The 24,356-nt window shown below is 39.5% G+C and overlaps 2 protein-coding genes across 2 annotated transcripts in view; one reads left to right on the forward strand and one right to left on the reverse strand.

The window, feature by feature from the left end:
• Nucleotides 1-10,246: 10,246 nt before the first annotated feature.
• The window catches only part of dikar (CECR2 histone acetyl-lysine reader dikar), a 45,732-nt gene continuing 31,622 nt past the window's right edge, over nucleotides 10,247-24,356 (forward strand). The window contains exons 1-2 of the mRNA XM_089649916.1: nucleotides 10,247-10,547; nucleotides 10,638-10,726. Of these exons, the coding sequence (XP_089506042.1) occupies nucleotides 10,520-10,547; nucleotides 10,638-10,726 (117 nt within the window). The 5' untranslated portion in view covers nucleotides 10,247-10,519. The remainder of the gene's footprint in view (nucleotides 10,548-10,637; nucleotides 10,727-24,356) is intronic.
• LOC149409362 (uncharacterized) lies at nucleotides 14,485-17,199 on the reverse strand. Its single transcript, XM_089649861.1, has 2 exons — nucleotides 16,208-17,199; nucleotides 14,485-14,550 (listed from the first exon to the last, which is right to left on the reverse strand). The coding sequence occupies exon 1, from the start codon at nucleotides 17,194-17,196 to the stop codon at nucleotides 16,822-16,824; it is 375 nt and encodes a 124-aa protein (XP_089505987.1). The 5' UTR covers nucleotides 17,197-17,199; the 3' UTR covers nucleotides 14,485-14,550; nucleotides 16,208-16,821.

Genomic DNA, 24,356 nt, shown 5'->3' on the forward strand with positions numbered 1-24,356 from the left:
GATTTTTTCATCAAAATGTGCCAATATCTCATAGTTACTGATGACTTTTTTACAAAAGTGCTAATATTATAATATGAAAAACGTTATAATATTCTTTAATAAAACAATTTTTTGTTTTTAACCACGAATTTGTGTTGCGAATACCACTCATTAGTCCCATTTTCCTAATAATCTCAAAGCCTATGGCATCGCTATGGCATCTCAACCTGGATAAGTGACGAGATCGAAGGGAGTGAAAAATTACTGCAGGTCAAATTTTTCTACGGCATCCTCAATTGGGTGGAAACATGCTTGTAAGAAGCTATGGAATGGCAATCTGAATATTTGAGGCGATTTAGCACAAAAGCGGCGCTACCCAAATCATCCAATTATTATTATTATTATGGAAAGTATGGTAAACAACTTAAATTATTTATTTTTTTATTTACGGGCTTTTACATAAGAAGAGTAAAAATATTATATTAATACTGTAAATATATATAATATCTAACTAAACTGCCTCAGTAACAATCTTTTGTATTTGTTAAGTAATCAGAAAGATGTCCACTGACTCGGTATAATTATTTCCCTCCATAAGTATTCTGGGCAATGAGGAATACGTATAGTAGTTAGTAACAGAATTTCTGCACTGAAATAAATCATGACTTCTAGTATTATTGCGGGCAGAATGTACCACTTCAACAATTACCAGGAACAGGATTACATGGAGATAAATGATGGACTTGCCGAAAGTCACAGCGGTGCTGCCGGGTCTCTTATCTATGTGAGGTGTCAGCGCTTTATTATTAGCAGCAGATACATACCTGGACGCTGTTGTTGGACGCGGTGGACTCTCTTGCTGCAGCAGCTGGTCCAGTTCCTTCACCACCTAGGATTCTTGCTGCAGAGTCTCCATCTTCTATCTTCGTAGAGCGTCACAGCGGTGCTGCCAAGGTCTGGTATCTGTGAGAGGATAGTGTGTCAGTGCTTTATTAGCAGCAGACATATACCTGGACGGATGACGAACCTCGTGCTGGCACTGTTGGTGGACGCGGTGGACTCTTTCGCTGCAGCAGCTGGCCCAGTTTCTTCACCACCTAGGATTCTTGCTGCAGAGTCTCCATCTTCTATCTTCGTAGAACGTCACAGCGGTGCTGCCAAGGTCTGGTATCTGTGAGAGGATAGTGTGTCAGTGCTTTATTAGCAGCAGACATATACCTGGACGGATGACGAACCTCGTGCTGGCACTGTTGGTGGACGCGGTGGACTCTTTCGCTGCAGCAGCTGGTCCAGTTCCTTCACCACCTAGGATTCTTGCTGCAGAGTCTCCATCTTCTATCTTCGTAGAACGTCACAGCGGTGCTGCCAAGGTCTGGTATCTGTGAGAGGATAGTGTGTCAGTGCTTTATTAGCAGCAGACATATACCTGGACGGATGACGAACCTCGTGCTGGCACTGTTGTTGGACGCGGTGGACTCTCTTGCTGAAGCAGCTGGTCCAGTTCCTTCACCACCTAGGATTCTTGCTGCAGAGTCTCCATCTTCTATCTTCGTAGAACGTCACAGCGGTGCTGCCAAGGTCTGGTATCTGTGAGAGGATAGTGTGTCAGTGCTTTATTAGCAGCAGACATATACCTGGACGGATGACGAACCTCGTGCTGGCACTGTTGGTGGACGCGGTGGACTCTTTCGCTGCAGCAGCTGGCCCAGTTTCTTCACCACCTAGGATTCTTGCTGCAGAGTCTCCATCTTCTATCTTCGTGTCACCTGTTACTATACTTCATTTTACATAACTTAACTTCCTCTATTTTTGTAATATTTATATTTTTGTAATACCTGCATCAACTGTAAAGCGCCCCTGAGGTGATATATCACAAAAGCGGCGCTATACAAATTATCCAATAAATAATAATAATAATTACATAGTGGAATCCGAAAGCTTATCAATACAAACAATTCTGGGCCCTCAAATGCATAACTTAGAATTTTATATAGAAACTAGTGTCCTGCCACAGACAGATTTTATACGGACCGCATTTTATTTAGACTTCCTTTTATCTGTTCCCGGATATTTTATACATTTGACATAATAGAATACATGCGCAAGTCACATCCATCGTAGATATTGTTTTGACGTTTCATTTGATATCGATCATTTCAGCAGATTTTTATTATTGTTCAGTACCTACGATAGAAAATAAGTAAAAATGCGACCGGTACCTTTATATAATCTTAAAACTGCCTTGAAGTATGTCAACAGATTGCCGTACGAATACGATCCATAGAAAACACTTTCGGTTTACATATATTTTATTTTAATTTTTTATTCACATGTAATAAATAAAATGAAAATTCTTAATTAATAATAAATAAAAATTAAAGGTCATAAATGAGGCAAATAAAGATTAATTCTCAAGTCTACACAATATTGTTGTTTTAAATTATAGTAATGAATTTTAATTTAATGGAGTGCGATTTGGTGAGCAATATTTTTTGTTAATCCGTCTTTTGCCAATATAAATACTTATGGGTTTCACAACTTAAAAATAAATTACGTCCCTTTAAGAAAAATCCTTAATATCATGTATAAAAAAATATTGAGAGGGGGGGGGAGTTAAAATTTGTGATTGTATGTATTTTTAGATGAAAGAGTAATTATAAATAAACATATTATAATTTAGATCTCGACAACAGCGCCACCTATCGGGCCCAAAACCATTCTTTGTTTCAAGCTGGAACCAACCATATGTGTATGTCACAAAATTTAATTGAAATCGGTTGGGCAGTTTCGTAGATTAGCGTGTACGAACGCAGTGACAAATGTTTTTATGTTTCGGCAACTGCTGTACCTATGGACGGAGGTTATGGACACTATGCATATTTCACAAACTGTACAACCTAAAATTACAAAAAAATATTAACATGTAGTAATTTTGTTATATGGCAACAATGACTAACGGCCATTTCTCTTCTGTCCCAACTTGGTAAGCGCGGCAAACTACAATATTTTTTTAATAAAAAGTTAGTTAATTACCATATTGAAACGGTTTTCCCTAATACCCGAATCACAAATTTCGATATGTATTTAGTTTTACTTGAGAAATAACATATCATATACCCATTGACGATATTTAAACCTTCTTAGTAGATTATCTTAGCCATTATAACAATTTTAGCTTATAATGTCAAAATTGTACCTGTGAACAACACGATAATTGTACCTGTGGACTGTCCACAGGTACAATCAATATATCTTTTTAAGTTTAAGAATTTAGTTTGTTTCTATTTCCAGTGCATATATAGTGCGTATATGTCCATTCCCTAAAGCACCATCCAGGAAGACAGAAAAACGAAGAAGAAAACCTGGTAGGACTAGAATACTGACAGACACCCCCGAAAAAAATGAGATAATGAACGCATCTATAAAAAGAAATCACAACAAAATAAAGGCTGAAAAAATAAAGCTTCAAGGGTTAAAGGGGGTTCAAAAGGTTCCAGCATCAAAGATAAAACATTACTTGATTTAGACAAGCCCAGCACCAGCAAGATTAAAATAATAAGCGATGTTACGCTTTTTATATGCACACTTTGTAGACAATATGAAAACAAAATTAACATCCTGACATGTAACTTATGCCAAGGTTATTATCACTCTAAGTGTGTTTCTAGAGCACACAAAGAGAATTATTATTCAGATGACGAGAATTCTTTCATATGCCAGAGATGCTATATACCTACTATCTAAAGATACTGATGGAGATCAGGATAGTATTGATTCGGAAGAGTTATACAGAGCTGCATGTGATGCTAATAAATAAGACTATTTAACGGACTGCACACCATTAAAATGTTATTATTACTTGATAAGTTAAGACGGTTTCCTTCTTATATTTCTTTATTTTTGTTTGTTTCTATTATTACTGTCCACAAGTACAAACGCGTCCACAGGTACAATGATGTGTGTCCATATGTACATTGGGTAGTTGTACCTATGGACAAATATGCCGTTTTTTATAAATGTTAATAACTCGACACTAAAGTGGTTAAAATAAATTATTAATTGTAATTATTGTGTCTTAACTATTTATTTTCCAAATAAAATAATAATCTAACTAAAATGTTATACCCAAAAAATTAAAAATATTGTTTTATTGAAAAATCGGGATTTTGTCCACAGGTACAGCAGTTGCCCTATGTATATTTTTTCCCCGCTGCTCATCTCACTAAGGAATTCTTGTGTCGAGATGAGCAGCTTTACAATTATATTCCATCAATCACAAAACACAAACACAGATGGATCACATAGGGCTCCTAAGGTTGAATCACCCGACAGAAGCCAGAACATGGGCAATCCAAAATCACCATTCTCAGACAGTATGGAATTTTTTATCATTTTCTTGAATAGGTTCAACGAACCTATAGTTTTTATATTTTCAACGAACATATTATAGAGCAGGGTAGCTTTTTAAGAAAACTCATTTGTCATTAAAGAAGATACATAGGCAAAATATAACAATTTAATACACTTAATATTGTTAAAATTTCTGGTTAGCCCAGTTATAAATCCCAATATTTTTAAGCCCTTATTAGAGATTTCTGTTAGGTATGTGATTAACAAATTAAAGATTTTGTTGAAAAGTGATGCCTAAGTCTTTGATTTGTGTTAATGTCTCAATTGTTATCAATATTGTAATCAAAAATCGCTGGTTTTTTTTTTGGGGAAAATCTAACTATTTGACATTTTCAGATATTTAAGTAAAGTATTTGCACATAAATATTGTAATGTGGGCTACAGAAGGGAGAATTGTAGAACTCGTTGACTTCTAGTAAAGGCGAAATATAACAATTTAATACGAGTAATATTGTCGAAATTTCTCAGCGCTTGTTAAAGATTTCAGATTTCGGATGCTCGAATTCCGACCGTTTGAAGTTTGGGACGGAAAAACTATACGTCATTCGATCACGGTTTGTCTTCACGGGATGTTGCTCGAGTTGTCATCCGTATTTCAATATTTTGGATAAAAAATGGTTGTGTGTTCTGTGATTTCGTGTTCTAGCAATGCAATGAAAAATATAAATCGAATAGTGCTACTACATTTTACTATTGACTAATCGAGTGTTTTCAATACATTATGTTTTCTGCATTATCGTATTGTTTAAATTTAAATATGTTCATACAAAGTTTATAAAACGTTCGTGCAACGTTTTTCTTTTTTAAAGCCTGTTTTTAACCGATAAAACGATTAAAATAAGCATTTAAAGTTTCATCACATGAAGTTTCTAATTATGTGTACATCCAGTAAAAATGTGTAATACATTAATAAATTGTTATTTTGCATTGATCTAATGTCATAATATTGTGACGTGTTTTTTAAAGTTTAATTTCAACTACTATACAAACTAGTCAAATCTACATACATGTTATAGTCTTTTACTTTTGGGATGTTATGCCGTGTTGCGCTACTCCCTTTTTTATCCAACGTTTCGGACAGCATTATAGTGTCCATCATCATGACTAATTACAGAGGCAAATGAAATTCATAAAAATCTCATTAATATTAATAAATACGATAGTATTCGAAACGTTGGCTAAAGAAGGAGGTAGCGCAACATGGCATAGTAACTCAAAAAAAATCACTATAATACTTTTGACCGTGGAAATCTGAAATCATATTTCCATACATGTTCTTTTATGAACGAATTGGTTTAATTCTAAGCTATCAAAGATACCTTATCATTAACCAAAATTAAAAAAAATAACACTTTCATTTGGAGGTTGCCAAAACATAGTAAAAATTATTATATCGAGTACAATTTTAAAATATTTTTCAAACCGTAAAATAACACATGTACGAGCAATTTCTAACAATCATTTAACCCCTAGTGATATTTTACAATGTTTATCTATTTTTGATTCGAAATAAATTCGCTTTTCTTGATAGCAGGTGAAAGATTTTAGTATTACAAATTGACATATGCAATAAAAAATATAACAATTATGAACGATGTTTTTTATCATGTAAACTGTAATTACTTTTGTACACGAAAAATGATATTTAGAATTAGTAAAAATTACACGCGATTTCATAATATAATTTTTAATTAATTGTTGATACATTATTTTACAATATTTCATATTCTAATTCAGTAATGTTGGCCTCACTGGGTTGTTTACCCGTGCTGAGGCCCCCATTTTCCCCCATGAAAAAAAAAAACAAAATTAAAATAAAGATAAATTTAAACTAAAAATAAAGATTAAAAATTAAAATATAATTATCACACTAAAAGAAAAATATTAAAAGAGAATGGAAATAATAAAGACATACTATTATGGTTCATCTCTTGGTAAGCAGCTTTTGAATAGTAAACTTGTTATTTGTTTAAATTCATTTAAAATAAATCCTCAATGCGGCCCTTTACCTACTTACCGCGTTACCATGACAACAGGTAGTAGAGAGCGAAGGAGGTTAAATATGCCTCACCTTCTAGTACGGAATAAGAGTATTGTCGTTCCATAGCTTCTTACTTCCATGGGCGGAACCACGGAGGAAAGAAGGGAAAGGAGATGGCGCTAGGGCAACTGGGCACATCACATAAACAAACTCAACCGGGCACGCGTGGCTTACTTTGGCGTGGCTTACTTTGATAGTATGATTTCGCCGCCCGGCGTGAGCAGATTGTTCCTTCACAAGGTACAAAGTGCTATTATTATCCATACGATGAAAATTAGTATGAACATTATTTGTAAAAACCGTAAGGAAGAAAGGTAACAACTAGGGATGGCATTACTTTTCACGTGAAAGTATTTTTAAGTTGATTTTTGTAATAAATAGCTCGACATACAAAGTTTTTTCTTTTCTTAAAACTTGTTACAATTGTTTTTAAAACCAAACTACAGTTACATGAATTAGACATACTTATAAATAAATACAGCAAATTAGTATCGATGGAGCAGCGCAGGGTACAAGTAAGTTATTACCATAGACATATGAATATTAGTAGACCTGCCCTAAGTGATTAAAAGCGTATTATTCCCCACTCCCCATACCGGTTTCATTGGAGCCGGCTGGGCTCGCGTATGGCTTCCCGTGAATCTTGAGAATGTGACGTCATCATTCTTGTTCGAACTAGCGTCGAGCTATGGTCGAGACATTTTATGAAATAACACGGCAAAATAGTGGCTTGTGATATGAAAACTAAATTTAATGGTGATATTATAATGCGAGATGCCTATCTGTCAGATTGATTTATTGACGAATCACAGTCAGCTTTACCCCCTTCGTTCTTCAACAGTTGATTTTACCCCTCACCTTTAATTTCTAGTCTATATATTCATATGTCTGTGGTTATTACATATAATTTTTGGTATATCTTTCCACGGACTTATGTAGGTTTGTATATTCAATTATTTACCTTGAATACATCACTATTACATACTTTTAACTACTGTTGAATTTGGCAATTTGAACCACTTCTGGTCTGGAGTCCCAAAAAACTTCAAACCTCCCCTGTTATAACAAACGGATGATAATATTTAGAACACAGTCATCAAGTGCCTGATCGGGAAACATGACTAACGGGCGCCCAACATTTATTCGTGTTTGACATTATTTATCCCACAAAACGGGTCTTTTCTACGACTCTTGAATTCAACAGTTCGGCTGTGGAAAGTTTTCGTATTTCCTCCCTCCTACAACATGGGTCTCTTCAAGACCGATTTTCACAACCTCATATTCTCAAAAAGCCTCCGCATAGCATTCCCAAGGATGTCATAGGTCCTGTGAAATTTATTTTCCTCGGAGCCTTCTTTGTGGAGTAGATATTAAAAAAATTCATGTTCAAATTTGGCTTATTTCGAAATACTTATGTTGTGTTATAAATAAATTGTATTATTCCACTAAGCTGTGATGAATAGAGTTTGGGCTATTTTGGTATGAGGAGGGGGAGGAAATGGGAAGAGGAAGGTGGGAAAGTACCTGGGTATCCACGTATGATCACAAAATATGGATAAAGCCATGAGAGTATCTACAACCATGTGCGACTCTTCTGTCATATTATCTTCTAATGATAGTTTGCTAAATGAGACATTCAATTTGATAATTTGAATCAAAGGCAATATGTACAAGACGCTAATAAACCTCTATTTTACATCATCAATATATAAGTAACCCTGCAAATATTCCTGTGGTTTTCCCTTTTATTTAAATTATTGCAACAGCATTCAGAGTCGCTTGAAGCTGGCAAACTGGCTGTTATTACAAAATCTGTAACTTAACACAAACAAAACTGAACTTCTAAAATTTTGTCCAGTACAAGCTACACCTATAAACATAAATGTTAACTTTAATAACAATCATATCGAACCTTTCCAAACTTGTTCACTGCTGGGAATACAACTAGATGCAAATATAAACTGGAAAGAACATGTATCTAAAGTTGTTGCAAAAATCAGAACCTTTTCTTTTGTTCTAGGCACCCTTAAAAATATCTTAAACGTCGAGTGAGTAATCACCGCACACTATGGATACGTATACTCAATGATAAAATACGGAATAATTTTTTGGGGAAACTCAGTAAACGCCAAAGATGTTTTTATCATCCAAAAGAGGTGCCCACGAAAAAGTACAAACTCTGATCACCGGGATTCATGTAGACCAATTTTTAAAAATCTCAAACTTCTGACAGTGACGGACATATTATACATAATGGATTTATGCCTGTTAGTACGATCATCTCCAGAAAAGTTCCCACAAAAAAACTCAACACATAAACACGCTACAAGGTTCACAGAAAACTTATTAATCCCAAAAGCAAACAAAACTATATTTCAAAAAGGACCACACTACATGGCCATTAATGTATATAACAACCTTCCACGTAGCATTAAACAAATAACCGACGTACTTAAATCAGCACTAAAAACCTACACCTTAAATGAATACCTTACATAAATACCTCTGTTTTTATTTTTTATTTACATACATTTGTTAACATGTAATTGTTGGGTTATGTAATATAATGTGTATTTGTTGGGTAAGCTGGAAGAAATAGGATGTAACCTATAAGCTACCCTTTGTACTCTTTTTGTGCAGTAAATATTTTTTAATTTGAATTTGAAGCCAAGTGGCTTCAGTGAAGTGTGTTGCGTTAAATTCAAATCTTCCAGTGGAAAATGGGCTTCCATCAATGTAACGACTTTCTAGCCAGTCACCGCTCTTGCCGCTCTACCTCCATGATGAGCTAACTTTGTTATACACGTTTTATATGAATTTTGGATGCTGTCCTTCTCGATACATGAGGACTCCCACCTTAACGGTTCCATGATAACTCCTCAAAATGACAATACCAATAGTTGCACACTTAATCTAGTTTTTGTTTCATCTCTTTTCATATTTTTATAGCACTTCTTATAGGTGTGTTGAATTGTCATTTTGATGAGTTATCCGTTTACCCACCTTAACGAGCCTTCTGTCCCCCTATTCCGACTAAACCTGCACAATACATCAATGCTGTGCTGTATCCTAGGCCGGAATGAGGGGTGGCGGGGCGACGGCGCACGGAGTCCCAGTTGTGTGGCACGATTTTTGTGTACCCTCCCCTTTACTCCCTGTCCAGCATCCCCATAAAAACTCTGTGAATGCATCATGTGTGCGGCCCATTGTATTACGTAATAAAATCAAATGAAAAGCTCCTCAAATGATAATTCCCTTTTTGCCTTTTTTAAAAGTCCCGCCATTCAGTATCGGGCGAGAGGAGTGATTCCATATGATTAATTTAGGACGATGCGGCCCTCGCTCGCTACGTATATAGAACAATGGAAATAATCCGTAAAATAATTCAATAAATTCCTCTTAAAACTGGAGGGAATATTATTATTCCCTCCAATAAAATTATAGAGGAAACCTAGAGATGGTCGTTACCTGAAGTGGGTTGTTACTGCGGTTCCAGTAACGGAGACCGATGTGAAACCGGTTTGTTATCCAGTTACTGAATATTTTCGTATCGTGGGAAGGGGTGAAGCGTGGCTAGAGAAATTCTGTGAAAAAATAACAATATTTTTTTGACGTTTTTCCAATTTTTCATTTATCAAAAGGAACCGGCTACAAAAATAACTAGTTTTTTAAACAAATAATATCGACAGTCCCAGTGACAGCAAAGGAGTCGGTTCCAAGTAACCGGGACAGGAATTTCGAACATCTCTAGAAAAGCCTCACTGCCTCACTGCTCGAGTCAAGCTAGCTATCATAATGCTTTTTGCGATTGCAGAACGCTCGTGCTTATTTCTTCCGCATCGCTAAAGTTAAATAATAAAACGTGTTTTAAGAAACACCATTATCCCGAACTTGTGCACGTTTCCAATATTCTGTGTTAAAGAATCACTAACTCGTAAACATGGCGTTTATTTTCACGACTCCGCCGCGGTCCGTTGGGCGTATGGATTGATTGCATGGGAATTCAATCTTCTAATATGTTCCGCGAGTGAATTATCGTTTTCCGAAATTGGATTTTGCTCGTCAGTAGGGCAAATCTATTAGTAGGTTATGTTTCCATCCTTTATCGGGATTTTAGGTGGGTTTTCTCCGTTGTCGACTGTTTTGTTTTAGCATCAGTTCACCTCACCTGAGTATTATCTCACAATTTGAATATTTATGGTTTTAGATATACAATCATGGTGGGAAGTGCCCAGTATCGCGCATTTCTGTTCCTTGTTCCGAGCGGCGTTTAATCTGTTGGATTTTGACATCGAGGTAAGTCAGCTTTCATATACATTACGGAATGACCGAAAGACGAATACCTACTCTAATGGCTTGAGCCCATTGAAGAGTGAACCTATTGCTTTCTACGGATGCTCGTGCTGCACCCTGCATCTCATACCCCATGTCCTCACTCCGATCTGGCTCCACAGGATTTTACTGAGCAAACTCGATGCAATTCCGGAACATCTGTTATCTCTAGTTGGATATTGATATTATGCGCATTTCTTTATGAACGTCATTCACTGGTGAACCAGAACTCCTAGGTAGGTACGCATTTGGAGATTTAAACAAACAAACCAACAACATGATCCATTGTTTTCATGTTTTACCTATAATTGATTAAATATAATCTAAAATATGGTTTTTCATATGACATAATAATATTATCATTAAAAAATTAGGAATCTACATAAATACACATATTTTATAATCCCTCGATCTAAAATGTCTGCATCATTACATTTTGGATTACGAATGTTACCTAGATATCTAACAGATGGCTCTGGGTTCTATGTTATAGGAATTCAATGTAGTTCCTAATCTCATTTATTATGTTATTTGTTACTTTGAATGACTGCCACTTTATCCCCAAAATTCCTTCTCAGTAATGGGGGTGCATTCTAATGTCATATCAGCGAACAAGAAAAACCAACACAATAAGAAAAGTTCTACTAAAAATACAGTGTCTTCCTGGAGACTCTCAAGTCTTGTGTTTTATTTACCACAGCATTATTAGTCTGGTTATACTATACATACAATCAGAGATGTGCTTTATTTTCATGCTTCATTGGAGTAGAAATTCAACAACATATGTTTTACACTATTACTTATTATTACCTAATTTTATGTACAATGTAACAATGTTATAAGTTAAACAATAAAAAAAAAAAAAAAAAAAAATTCAAATAAATCCATTTCAAATGGAAATGCAAAATGGGTATTTTCCATTTTGCATTTTAAATGCTTTTCTAAAAACCATTTTGCATTTTAAATGCTTTTCTCAATGCATTTTCCATTTTAAATGCTTTTTCGCAACATTCTTCCTACTATCTCCACTCATCTATTTTTCATAAGCCCCCAATATCAGTCGGTCCTCAACCTCGCTATGAGAGATAATTTACATTTGTCAAGTTGCTCCCTGGTAGGAGCCCTGGCAATTGAGTGATAATACAAAACATACTGATTCAAATACTGAACATGGGGCCATGACGCTGTAATATTAAATGTTAGATAGCAGTTTCTATGTTTTTACGTTGGCAACATTAGTCCTGCGCAAATTTTTTGTGGTTTCATAATCTGTAGTCACATGAAACACCATGTTTTTGGATTTACCTTCATGTAATATGTTTGTTCTACATTGATGTCCATTATTAAATGACAAAATTGTTTAAAAATTCTATAATTATTTTGATTGTTTGACCTGAGAAACCATTTTGCATTTTCAATGCATTTTGAAAATAGGCATTTTGCAATTTGCATTTGAAATGCTTTTCTAAAAACCATTTTGCATTTTGCATTTTCAAATGGAAAAGTTTTGACCATTTCCATTTTGCATTTCAAATGGTTTTGGGTACCCATTTTGCACATCTCTGCATACAATACTTTTAATAATTATTTATATTTTATTTGGTATAATTTATTTAGTGCCTTTTTGCCTACCTTAAAACAAATTGCAGTGTAATTTAATGGTTGAAAGCTGTAAAGCGTATAAAATCGTATAAATAATCACATTATAAAATTAGCTACCCACACTCTTTTATTATCAAGAATTTCCCTTTGAAAGTAAAACGTGCATTAACCAAAACAAAGCATTGTAAAAATAACAATTTAAATCTTAAGCGATTGCGTAACAACCTTCTTTGTGGCCTGGTTTATTATTTGATAAATTTTTTTTGGGTATTTATGTTTCAAACAAATTGTCATTTTATTTTCAGCAAGAAATTTTTTAATACTTAAACCTTTTAATTGAAAAAGTTGTGTTAAAAATGTATTTTGATTTTTTCATTTTCTAAATAGTAATTCCATTGTTATTTTATCAAATTCATATGATTGACTTGTTTTGGTTTTTCAGAGAAAAAACCATTGATATCTAACAAGCAATTGAAAGCAATAACAATCAATCAATTAATTATCTGTTATTGTTAATGTTTTGTCATTTTCACCAAATCACAAAATTGCTTTTGTAATTTTTTATTTATTTTTATTTAAGTACATAAAACAGGCTTGGTGCCCAAAAATTTAAATACATAATAATAACAAAAATGTAACAAAATGAATAAGCTAAATATGCAGAAGTAAATGACAAATAAGAATGGGTAAAAGGTAAATACAAATTTGTTCATAAACGATTTGTTATTGTCACACCTGTACTGGTGAGACACTGATTAGGTAGGTACAATGTTACTTCTCTTTAAATAAAGGGCTTCATCACAATATCAGCTTAATATGATTTAAGGTAATACTTTTTTTTTAACTGTTTAAATTGATCTATCATGTTTCTTTTCTCATCATTATTAGTTTTTATATTATTCCCAACTCGAGATTTAGCTGCAACAGTTGAATACTGACGAATGGTGAATTTAACATGACCAGGATATCGAACATATTCAATCGATAATGTCAATAACTTGTCATTGTTCCTGCACGACTACATATCAAACATACTATCTAACATACAAACAACAGTTCACATCGGATAAATTAAGAACATTTAGTCGTTGTAAACTGTTTTTTTCATTGGCGATCTGCAGTCATGCATGGGATCTATAAAAAGTTAACTTTGAAAGATTTAAAACTTTGATAATTATTTTAGCCATGAAGATATATTTATTTAAAAAAATACTGATATTAAACTAAGAAGTATTCATGAAATAAATAGTCTGAAGATGGCTTTGACGAGCTGAAACCGGTTACGGTCAAAATAAAATTAAGTGGAATAAAGTTTTTTATTTGTTTTATTATAATATATTCATTGACAAATAACAATATCCAAATCTAAACTGTCTAACTTCAAACCTATAAAACTGTGGATTACTCGGAGTTTAATTGTATTTGTAACATAAGCAAGCTCTTTACTCAGAGTTTAATTGTACTTGTAACATAAGCAAGCTCTTTACTCGGAGTTTAATTGTATTTGTAACATAAGCAAGCTCTTTACTCAGAGTTTAATTGTACTTGTAACATAAGCAAGCTCTTTACTCGGAGTTTAATTGTATTTGTAACATAAGCAAGCTCTTTGCAGACCAACTACTCAATCAAATAACAAAAATGTAATCATTTTAAAGCATATAAAAGCAAACTCTCATATATTATAAAACCTATAAAAGAAAGTTATTTTAAACAGAAGTTTGACAGGCTGAAAATGACAGTAAAAGAGTGTGGGCGGCTGTACATGAAATAATCGATGAGAAAAAATACAAGAATAACGAAATCAGTGCTATTATTCATGATAACTCATACATATTGATCCAAGTGTAACAATTCCAGACCGTAATATTAAAATAATGGTAATAAAATGACATCATTTCAAGTCACCTCGGCCGACGAAATAGTATCTGTTATAAATGGTATGAAAGGAGGATAAATATTAAACTGTGGTCTTTTCTGACTATCTTATATTCTGTAGGTAATTGCACAAGAGAATTGTTTCTACAAAATCTGGTGGCACCTTCATTTACTAGGTTCTGTATTGAGTAGCCTTGAAGCCTCACATGAAAGTCATTTGGCAGATCAGCATTTTTTTAAGTCAAACCATGTGGGGATCATTTCCATAGTTCCTAATGGAAATGACGTTGCGAGCTGAAAATGATGTTGTCCTAAAAATTCCAGACAAAAAGATATGTAGTGCAAATTTGTTGTTGCTTCAGATGAACATATTTTCTACTTTTCTCATTAGACTTCTCTCTTCTCCCAGAGATTTTCTCTCTTTTCTCATTAGACTTTTCACTTCTTTCAAAGAGTTTCTATATTAAGTAATGTATATTACTATACTATAAGGGCGGCTTGCACCAACTATCGCAAATTTAATATTAAATTTTATTTAACTAAACGAATTTAAGACGTTAAATACATTTAACTTAAATGCGTTTAGTCGTGTCCTGCACCACGCAGTTGGGTGGCGATTTTAGTTAAACGTAATTAACGCGTCGGTAAAACAGTTACCGCGTGGTTACCGCCATTAACGCGTAAATAAAACAGCTACCATGTTTCATTTTACTTGAAGTGTCAAAATATTTTGTGATTGTTTGTGTGGTTTAATAGTGTGTTCATTTATTTTATGAAGAAAAAGTTAAAACAAATTGACATAACGATGAAATAAGACAAAAAGAGCTTCTGTTGTTGGAATTAAAAATAAAAACAATTATCCGAGTAATTTTGTTTTTTTATTTCTTTTACATATTATATTGTTTTAGAGTATTATGAGAATGCTGTAGGTAGGTATGATTAGAAGTTTACAACCTTGCAAAGTACTCCTCGATAAAGAGTGTTAGCTCCAAGTTACGAGCACCTCGCTGATGTTTTTACTGGTGTTGAATTTTAACTGAGGTTCAATTTCTTGCACTAATAATGATGTCGTTTCTTTACTGAGACGAAATCTTCTTTGAAACTTCTTGGCACTGAGTGTTTCAAATAAATTTGTTCTTGTGTTTACTTCTCTGACTATAAACGGTCTACTTATATATATATATATAAGTATAATTTATTTATAATTTCCATAATTTTATAATTTCTCCATCATCGTGAGAAAACAAATCCCAAATGTTCATTGTGAATACAAATTAAAATGAGATAGATTTTAACGACAATCAGAAATCGAAAGGATAAACTAAAAAAATGACATTACTGCTTTGTGAGTAGAGCTAAACACGTTTAACTCGGTTAAACAGCCCATTTTGGGTATTTAACTTTGACAGTTCTTTAAACGCATTTAACGAATTAAATTTTGTGGTGCAAGACGCCAAGTTGACTTAAATCAAATAATGTGTTTAAAATGATATTTAAACCAAATTTAACTTATGGTGCAAGCCGCCCTAAGTATAGTTCGCCGGTAATATTGTATTACTCAAGAGGAAGAGACTTTAAACAAAGAAAATAGTGTTTTCATCAGTGTCTTCTATAAATACTCTTTATTTTTAATCCACGCAGGTCAGAACTACCAAAAACGAATGTCAAACTACCAAAAAAGTAGGTCAAAACTATTTTTTGCACGACTGCAAAAGTTTTCATGTTTTTTAAAATCTTTTGTGCGCTTCTTGAAAATGTCCATTTCGATAAACCCAAAAATCATTTTTAGTGATCTCTTCATGAAGTGGACAAGGGTAACGATATCGAAAGAGTCCTTCATTGTTTGAGTCAATTCTTGATAAAGATTGATAAATTTATTTAAGAAGAACATTCAGATATAAACAGTAATTAACAACACAATACTTTTAGCAGACTAATACAGTTTCTATATGCCTATATTCTACTTACATGACATTGTATACAACCTAAAGTGATTGTACGGGACCAAGTTAGTGAAGCCCGCACAAATACTGCAAATTCAATAGGGCACCGGCACACATTGACACCTTGATCTGAGAGTTTTTGCAGGGGCAGTAGGAAAACATTAAATTAAACAAGTATTACTTTCCCGAGAACTCTCGGATGAGAAGTGACTGTTTGTACCAGTTACTTCTCTATTTATTGGACAAAATTATACATTAAATTTCACACATGTTCAATGAGAGTAATTAGCGATCACCCTTATCTCTTCACTGTGTTGAACAAAACAAAAACATTAGTTTTTAAATGTATGGTGGCGCCGAAAATCCATTAATATTAACTATAGCAGTCGCACATTAAGGATGTGGAATAATATTATAGTATCATATTTATTTTGACGCAGATATCTAAATGGTTTTATCAAAAATATTAAGGACATCGTAAAAACTTGAGATCTTGTTATCTCATAATGACTTTGGCTCTGCACGTCCGATATACTCCCCACGGTGCAGTCTCTGCTGCGCCCAGCTACTCCGTCGGGCGTGTTCTGTTTCATCCCAGCGTCTCGTGTTTGCAGTTGATGTCATTGCAAGGGGTTTCGGCTAGGCAGGTGTTGTCGTGCTGGTGATTGGATCGGCTGGTGTTGTTGAAGCAGGTAGTATGACGGCGATTTTAATGGCCGGTCTAACATATATTCCGGAACTTGTCTGGATACGGGCTGTCCTGACTTGTCCGTCGGCGGCGGGCACGGCCTCAAGGACGCGGCCACGCGGCCAGCTGTTCCGTGGCAGCGTGGAGTCCATAATGACCACCAGGTCATCCTTCTTAATGGGTGTGACCGGGTTGTGCCATTTTTGCCGAGCTGCCATGGTGGGAAGGTATTCTAGAAGCCACCGCCTCCAGAATATGTCTGCAAGTTGCTGGCCGATACGCCACTGGCGGCGAAGGCATATTTCCTCTTCCTTTTTGCCAAACATGGACAAGAGGAGACGCTTTCCAGCCGACCCTAGAAGAAAGTGGTTGGGGGTCAAAGGCTCTTCGTCGCGTGGGTCAACTGATATGTGAGTGAGTGGTCTGTTGTTCACTGTGAATTCAGCCTCTGCCAGGGCCGTGAGTAAGGTTTCTTCTCTAGGTGCCCGTTCCTTAAGTGTGGTGCTCAGGGCTCTTTTTACTGACCGTACAAGCCTCTCCCAAGCTCCCCCCATGTGGGGCGTCATTGGAGGTATGAAATGCCACTCAATGCCCTGGGTGGCTATGGCATCAAGCATTCTGGCATCGTGGCTTAATGATACCAGAGCGTCTCTCATCTCTGCATCGGCTCCATGAAAATTTGTTCCGTTGTCGGAGTACATGGCTGCGGGTTGTCCCCTTCGCGCAGTCATCCGCTGTATGGCCATGATGGCTGAGTCTGCGGTCAGTGAGGCGGCCAGTTCTAAGTGAATGGCGCGGGTCGAGAGACAAGTGAAGATGGCTCCATATCGTTTTTCCCGATGTCTGCCAACCGTGATCTCCATAGGCCCGAAGTAGTCGAGTCCGCAATGTGTAAATGGGCGGATGTGATGCATCAGTCGAGGTGGTGGTAGCGCCCCCATTAGTGGTGGAGAGGGTTTGCTTCTCCTTATGTGGCAGGTGGGGCAGGCGTGTGCTATCTTCCTGCTTGTAGTGCGCAGACGCAGTACAAAGAAATCGCCCCGCACCTCTGCGACCGTCTTCTCCGTGCTGGGATGGTCCGCCTTCTGGTGGTAGTGGCGAATCAGGAGCTGAGTGTACGGGTGGTCTCCATCCAGGATGACGGGAGTCCGTGCTACACACTTCGTTTTCGCTAGAGCTCGCAGCCGGGTACCCATCCGCAGGGCGCCGTCTTGTCCGAAGAAGGGGTTTAATGGGTTCAGACGACTACCAGTCGGCAGCATTTGGCCTTGCTTGAGGGTGGTCATGTCAGTATTGAAGGCGTCCTCCTGAGACCTTTTTATCCATCTGTCTTCCGCCTCCTTGATCTCCTCCGCTCGCAGTGGGCCCCCTACAGATTTGTTAACTTTCATCCGACATTGTTTCACAAAGCGGAGAACCCATGCTGTTGCACGAATCAGCCGTTGCCATGAGGAGAATCTCTCGATGGATGGTAAGGCTTCCCTTGCAGTTGATAGAAGGCCGACGTAGTGAGGCTTAACCTCTAGTGTCTGGTCGTCGGGCCTTTTGACAGGTGCACGCTCTTTTGGCCACGCACTCTCAGGTAAAATGATAAAGGCCGGCCCGGTAAACCACCTTCCTTTGGGTGATAGGTCGGGCACATCTGAGTCCCTTGTACCGATGTCAGCGGGATTGAGCTTGGTTGGCACCCATCTCCAGTCGAGTATGTTGGTTAACTCATCTATTTCGCCCAGTCTGTTTGCCACGAAGGCAGAGTACGTACGTGGGTCAGTTCGTAACCAGCACAATACGGTTGCAGAGTCTGTCCAGAAGTACGTTTGGGATATACGGGCCTGGCTTTCCTTGTGGATGGTCTGGGCTAGTCTTGCCGCGATGAGTCCGGCTTGTAACTCAAGGCGGGGAATGGAGAGGGGCTTCAGTGGCGCCACTTTGCATTTACTGGCCAGAAATGTCGCCTGTAGGGATCCATTTACTTCTTCGGTGTAATAGGCGACAGCGCAGCAGGCTTGTTCTGACGCATCGCAGAAGAGATGTAGGGTCACGCTGTTCTGCTTGAGATGGAGGCAGCGTCTCGGAACTGAAATGCTGTGTGTATTCAACAGGCTCAGCCATTCGGTCCACCTCTGTGTATGTTCAGGGGTAATGGGGTTGTCCCAGCCTATACTCGAGCGCCACACGGCCTGCAGCAGTATCTTCGACCGGATTGTAAGGCAGGAAATGAAGCCTACTGGGTCGAAGATTTTCATTACTATTGAGAGCAGCTGCCTTTTCGTGGGTCGCGTGGCCACTTCTGGGGTGATCGCCTCTTGGAATGAGTACAGGAAGTTATCAGTGGATGGGTCCCAAACTAGTCCGAGCACTCGTTCCGTCTCCGTACCTCCACCGCTGATCCGCACTGTGGAACTGGCCCGGTCTTCTGTGGGAACACCGGCTATGGCAGCTGGACTGTTAGATGCCCAGCTAGTTAGGTGGAATCCTCCTTTCGCGAGGAGGGTGCTCACACCGTGGACGAGTGAGGCAGCCTCCTGACAACTGTCTACCGCATCTAGGTAGTCATCCATGTAGAATTTAGAACGAATGGCTGCTGCGGCAATCGGGTTTTCATGTTCGTATTCCCCGGCTACCTTGTTCCGGACGAACTGGGCGCTGCTCGGTGAACAAGTGGCTCCGAACATCATAGATGACATCTGGTAAGTATCAGGTTCGTGTTGGTTCGGTAATCTCCAGAGGTAGAGTTGGGACAGCTGATCTTCCCGCCTTATCTTGATCTGCAGAAACATTTCCTTGATATCTGCGGCAATGGCGATGTTTCCCTCTCGAAAGCGCAGAATATTCCCTAAGAGGGAAGACAGCAGGTCAGGGCCGGTAAGTAGCTGATCATTAAGGGAGGTCCCTCGGCATCGACTGGCGGCGTCAAACACTATTCTGATCTTCCCTGGCTTATTGGGGTTTGTCACCGCAAAGTGCGGCAGGTACCATTTTCTGGGTGCGGTTGTTGACGCTTCCAGTTTAGACAGCTTCCTGGCGTATCCTTTGTTGACCAGCTGGCTCATCTTGTCGCTGTAGGCTGCTGCCAGATTCTGATCTGCTGCCAGCTTCTTCTCAAGGGAATGAAGTCGTTTCAGCGCGCACTGCCGGTTGTCAGGCAATGTGGCTTCCGGATTACGCCACAGGAGGCCAGTTTCCCACAGTGCGAAGAGGCCGGGTAGTCGTGTTCATTAGTGCGATGGCCCTTTGTTCGCTTGCCTGGGTTCTCACCGCGGCAGTTACGCCAAGAGAGTCGACGGCAAAGTTGCATTTTACCAATTCTCTTAGGCGGATATCTGCGGCTGATTCAATTTGTAGTGCCAGCGCCGTGGATTTATTGTCACTGCCAGTCCCGACACCCCCATGGGCGATCCACCCCAGTGCGGTTCGTGACACTATTCGCGTAGTGTCATGGTCTTCGCGCACTTCCCGTGAAACGATCAGATGAGCATTGTCTTGCCCTATCAAAAGTTTTGGGGTGACAAGGTTTCCCTGGGCCTGTTATTCTGGCAGGTTGAGGTCGGAGATCGTGTTGGCGATGATGTAGTAGGTGTCACTGCTATCACATCCTCTTATGGTCAGCTTCACTCGGCGGGAGAGTGTGTCAGAGGTGCACATCCCTTTGGCGCCATGGATCCGTATGCCGCGGACTGGGCCGCTCACCCCGATCCGTGTCGCGATGTCAGCGTCGACAAGTGTCACAGTTGAGCCTTCGTCGAGGAGCGCGAACACCAAAACTTTGCTTCCTTGGGGGACGCCCAACATAACCTGCACAATTTTTAACAGCACGCTCCGGTCCGTCGTCTGGCGTCACAAGTTAACCTCACCGACAGCACCTTCCGGTACGAACTGTGGGTCATGAAGCAAACGGTGATGTGGTGATCTGCACCCTCCTATGCCGCACCATGCCTTGGTTTTACAGTCCCGTGAGTGGTGTCGATCCAGACACTTACGACACAGGTTCTTCTGTCGCACCATTGTCCACCGGAGGGCGAGACTTTTCTCCGCGAACTCGGTGCACTCGCGAGTTTTGTGGTTGCCACCGCACTGGCCGCAACTTTCACTAGACAGTTTGCGTTTACGCGTATTGTTCATTTTATTTTCGCGAGGCTCACTCCTCTTACGCGATGTAACAAATTCAGCGGGTCTAGAGTCTGGTTTAACTTCTTCACCGTTTACTACATGCACCTGCTCGGTCCGTCGCGGTCGAGGTCGCACTGGGTCGATCATCCCGCTGTTGGGTATAGCGTTAGCCATACTTTTCAGAAATGCTGCCAGCTGAGTTATTGTAGCTAGACTCGTAAGACCACGTGTCTCATACAGCCAGGTCATCCGTAGCGTAATCGGCATCTTTGTTGTGATGTCATTCAGTAGGGTGGGGTTGGTCAGGTATCCGTCAGTCCTAAGGATCCTAAGTGATGTCACCAAGTTCTGGACGGTTCCGGAGAAGTCTGCCAGGTCCTCAAGGGTTGCGTCTATTGTGAGATACGGCAGCTTTTTCACCTTTTCCAACATCAGCGTGGCTATTGCGCTGGCGCCACCGTATCGCTGCTCGAGGACAGAGAGGATCTCTGGAACTTGAGCGGGATCCATGAGGAGAGGGCCGACTGCATCCCGAGCCTTCCCTTTTAGTGCACGCTGCATCCGGATGAGGTTTTCAGATGAAGTCATTCTGCAAGTGGTTGTGGATTGGGTGTACTGGGCTTTCCATGTGGGCCACTCGAGCGGGTCACCCAGGAAGAGGGGAAGATCCTTGGCCGTGGTCTGCCTTGCGATTAAGGCGGCCATCCGTGTATCGTCCTCTATCGTGCGAGGGCTTTCTTGGGCACGGGACGTGCGAAAACCCTCTGCTATTGCTGAGGTGATCTGGGACAGCTGATCAGCGCCTTTTTGCACCCACTCGTGAGTGTGCTGTGCTGTCTCATCGGCCGTAGGCAGTGGCGGAAACAGTGGTGAAAAATCCTGACTCGTAGGGAATTGCTGCGATCTGTTATGCGTAAATTCCACTTCTCCAGGTACTGCTGCTTGGAGCTGTCGCTCGGGGTACTGTGGTAGAGTATAATCGGCTATGGGAATGCTTGCCACGGGTGCCGTGTGTCTCGTAGTTTCCGACAGTATGTGCACTGAGCGTGCATTCGAGGCGGGTCCGGGTTTTATGATAGCGTGGCCAGCATTTGAGGCGGGCCGTGTTCCCGGCAGTGTACGCACCGGGCATGCATTCAAGGCTTGCCTGGGTGCTGTGATAGTGTAACCGGCTTTCGAGGCGGGCCACACTCCAGGCGCTGTTTGCACCGGGCATGCATTCGAGGCTTGCCCGGGTGCTGTGATAGCGTAGCCGGCATTCGAGGCGGGCCACGCTCCAGGCGCTGTTTGCACCGGGCATGCATTCGAGGCTTGCCCGGGTGCTGTGATAGCGTAGCCGGCATTCGAGGCGGGCCACGCTCCAGGCGCTGTTTGCACCGGGCATGCATTCGAGGCTTGCCCGGGTAGTGTGATAGCGTAGCCGGCATTTGAGGCGGGCCACGCTCCAGGCGCTGTTTGCACCGGGCATGCATTCGAGGCTTGCCCGGGTGCTGTGATAGCGTAGCCGGCATTCGAGGCGGGCCACGCTCCAGGCGCTGTTTGCACCGGGCATGCATTCGAGGCTTGCCCGGGTGCTGTGATAGCGTAGCCGGCATTCGAGGCGGGCCACGCTCCAGGCGCTGTTTGCACCGGGCATGCATTCGAGGCTTGCCCGGGTGCTGTGATAGCGTAGCCGGCATTCAAGGCGGGCCACGCTCCAGGCGCCACGGGGGCTTGGATAGTTGTGAACCTGGAATCGGCAGGTTGGTGGCCTGCTTGCAGTGCGGCGGATGTCTTTGTTGCTGCTGCCAGGGCTGCAAGTAGGTTGGCGGTGTGCTTAACGTGCTGCTTCTCTCGAGTGCGCAACTCACGGCGCAACATTTGTATTGCATCCTCAGTTGACTCTGACCGTTGGTCATCATCCTCTCCGTCGGACTCCTGGGGGGCCGGGGAACTGTGGGTCAGGATGGGACCCCAAGCTGTGGTTGATTGTTCAATGGAGTCCGAGGCAAGCATAGCTTGATCAGCTTGCTAGGGTGCATCTTGGCTAATGGGAACATCAGTCGGAGAGTTGGAAGTAGGGTCCGGGGCTCGGCGAGACATACGTTTGTCTCGGTCTGCGGGAACGCTGGTTGCTGATCGCGACGCCCCGGATGACGTAGAGATTTTATGGCCACTGCGGAGCGAAGGCATCTTTACTGAAGCACGATTAAAGGCGTAATGCGTAGAACCGGCACGAAGGACCAATTTGTACGGGACCAAGTTAGTGAAGCCCGCACAAATACTGCAAATTCAATAGGGCACCGGCACACATTGACACCTTGATCTGAGAGTTTTTGCAGGGGCAGTAGGAAAACATTAAATTAAACAAGTATTACTTTCCCGAGAACTCTCGGATGAGAAGTGACTGTTTGTACCAGTTACTTCTCTATTTATTGGACAAAATTATACATTAAATTTCACACATGTTCAATGAGAGTAATTAGCGATCACCCTTATCTCTTCACTGTGTTGAACAAAACAAAAACATTAGTTTTTAAATGTATGGTGGCGCCGAAAATCCATTAATATTAACTATAGCAGTCGCACATTAAGGATGTGGAATAATATTATAGTATCATATTTATTTTGACGCAGATATCTAAATGGTTTTATCAAAAATATTAAGGACATCGTAAAAACTTGAGATCTTGTTATCTCATAATGACTTTGGCTCTGCACGTCCGATATAGTGATCACATTAATAATTGAAAAAAACGAGACCAGCGATCGACACTTGCGTTCGATTTGGAAATTTCTGACCAACACAAAAAAATCATACCTCTGAATTTTAATATGGGGACGTATAAACTGATTATAGTTCTATATAGCCAATGAATCCATTTACCTTTTACCGTTCATCCTATATTTTTAAGGTTTATAAAAAAAAAAACTTTATAAATGCGCAAAGTCGTTACATATATACAAATATATCGTCGCATTAATTCGTAGACTGCGTAACTCCAAATTTTTCGAAAATACGTTTTTAATGCCATCTGGTGTTAAAATTAGACCTGCATCGACTAGTAAAACTCGAAAATTTAAAAAAAAATTAACCTTTTAGATAAACACAAATTAGAAAACTGCGTAAAATTATGGTGCCATTTTTACTCGCGAATACTTCGTAACTCCTTAATTCAGTATTGGCCGGCGAGCCGTGCACGCTTGTTGTGTTTTTGACTGAGGAAATTTATTTACGGTGTAATAGTTTTTACGTGAAATTAACTGAGATAAGTTGATTAATCAATTTTGAACATTTTAGATGATTTTAATAATAATATAATAGTTTTTACGTGAAATTAACTGAGATAAGTTGATTAATCAATTTTGAACATTTTAGTTGATTAATCAATTTATT

Source organism: Hesperophylax consimilis, chromosome 31, assembly GCF_061612785.1.
Source record: "Hesperophylax consimilis isolate HC1 chromosome 31, BYU_Hcon_1.0, whole genome shotgun sequence".
In the NCBI taxonomy this organism is placed as follows: domain Eukaryota; kingdom Metazoa; phylum Arthropoda; class Insecta; order Trichoptera; family Limnephilidae; genus Hesperophylax; species Hesperophylax consimilis.

Bases quoted from the DNA above. Each gene is read 5' to 3' on its own strand.
- LOC149409362 (XM_089649861.1), bottom strand. From the start codon at position 17,196: ATGTTTGGCAAAAAGGAAGAGGAAATATGCCTTCGCCGCCAGTGGCGT.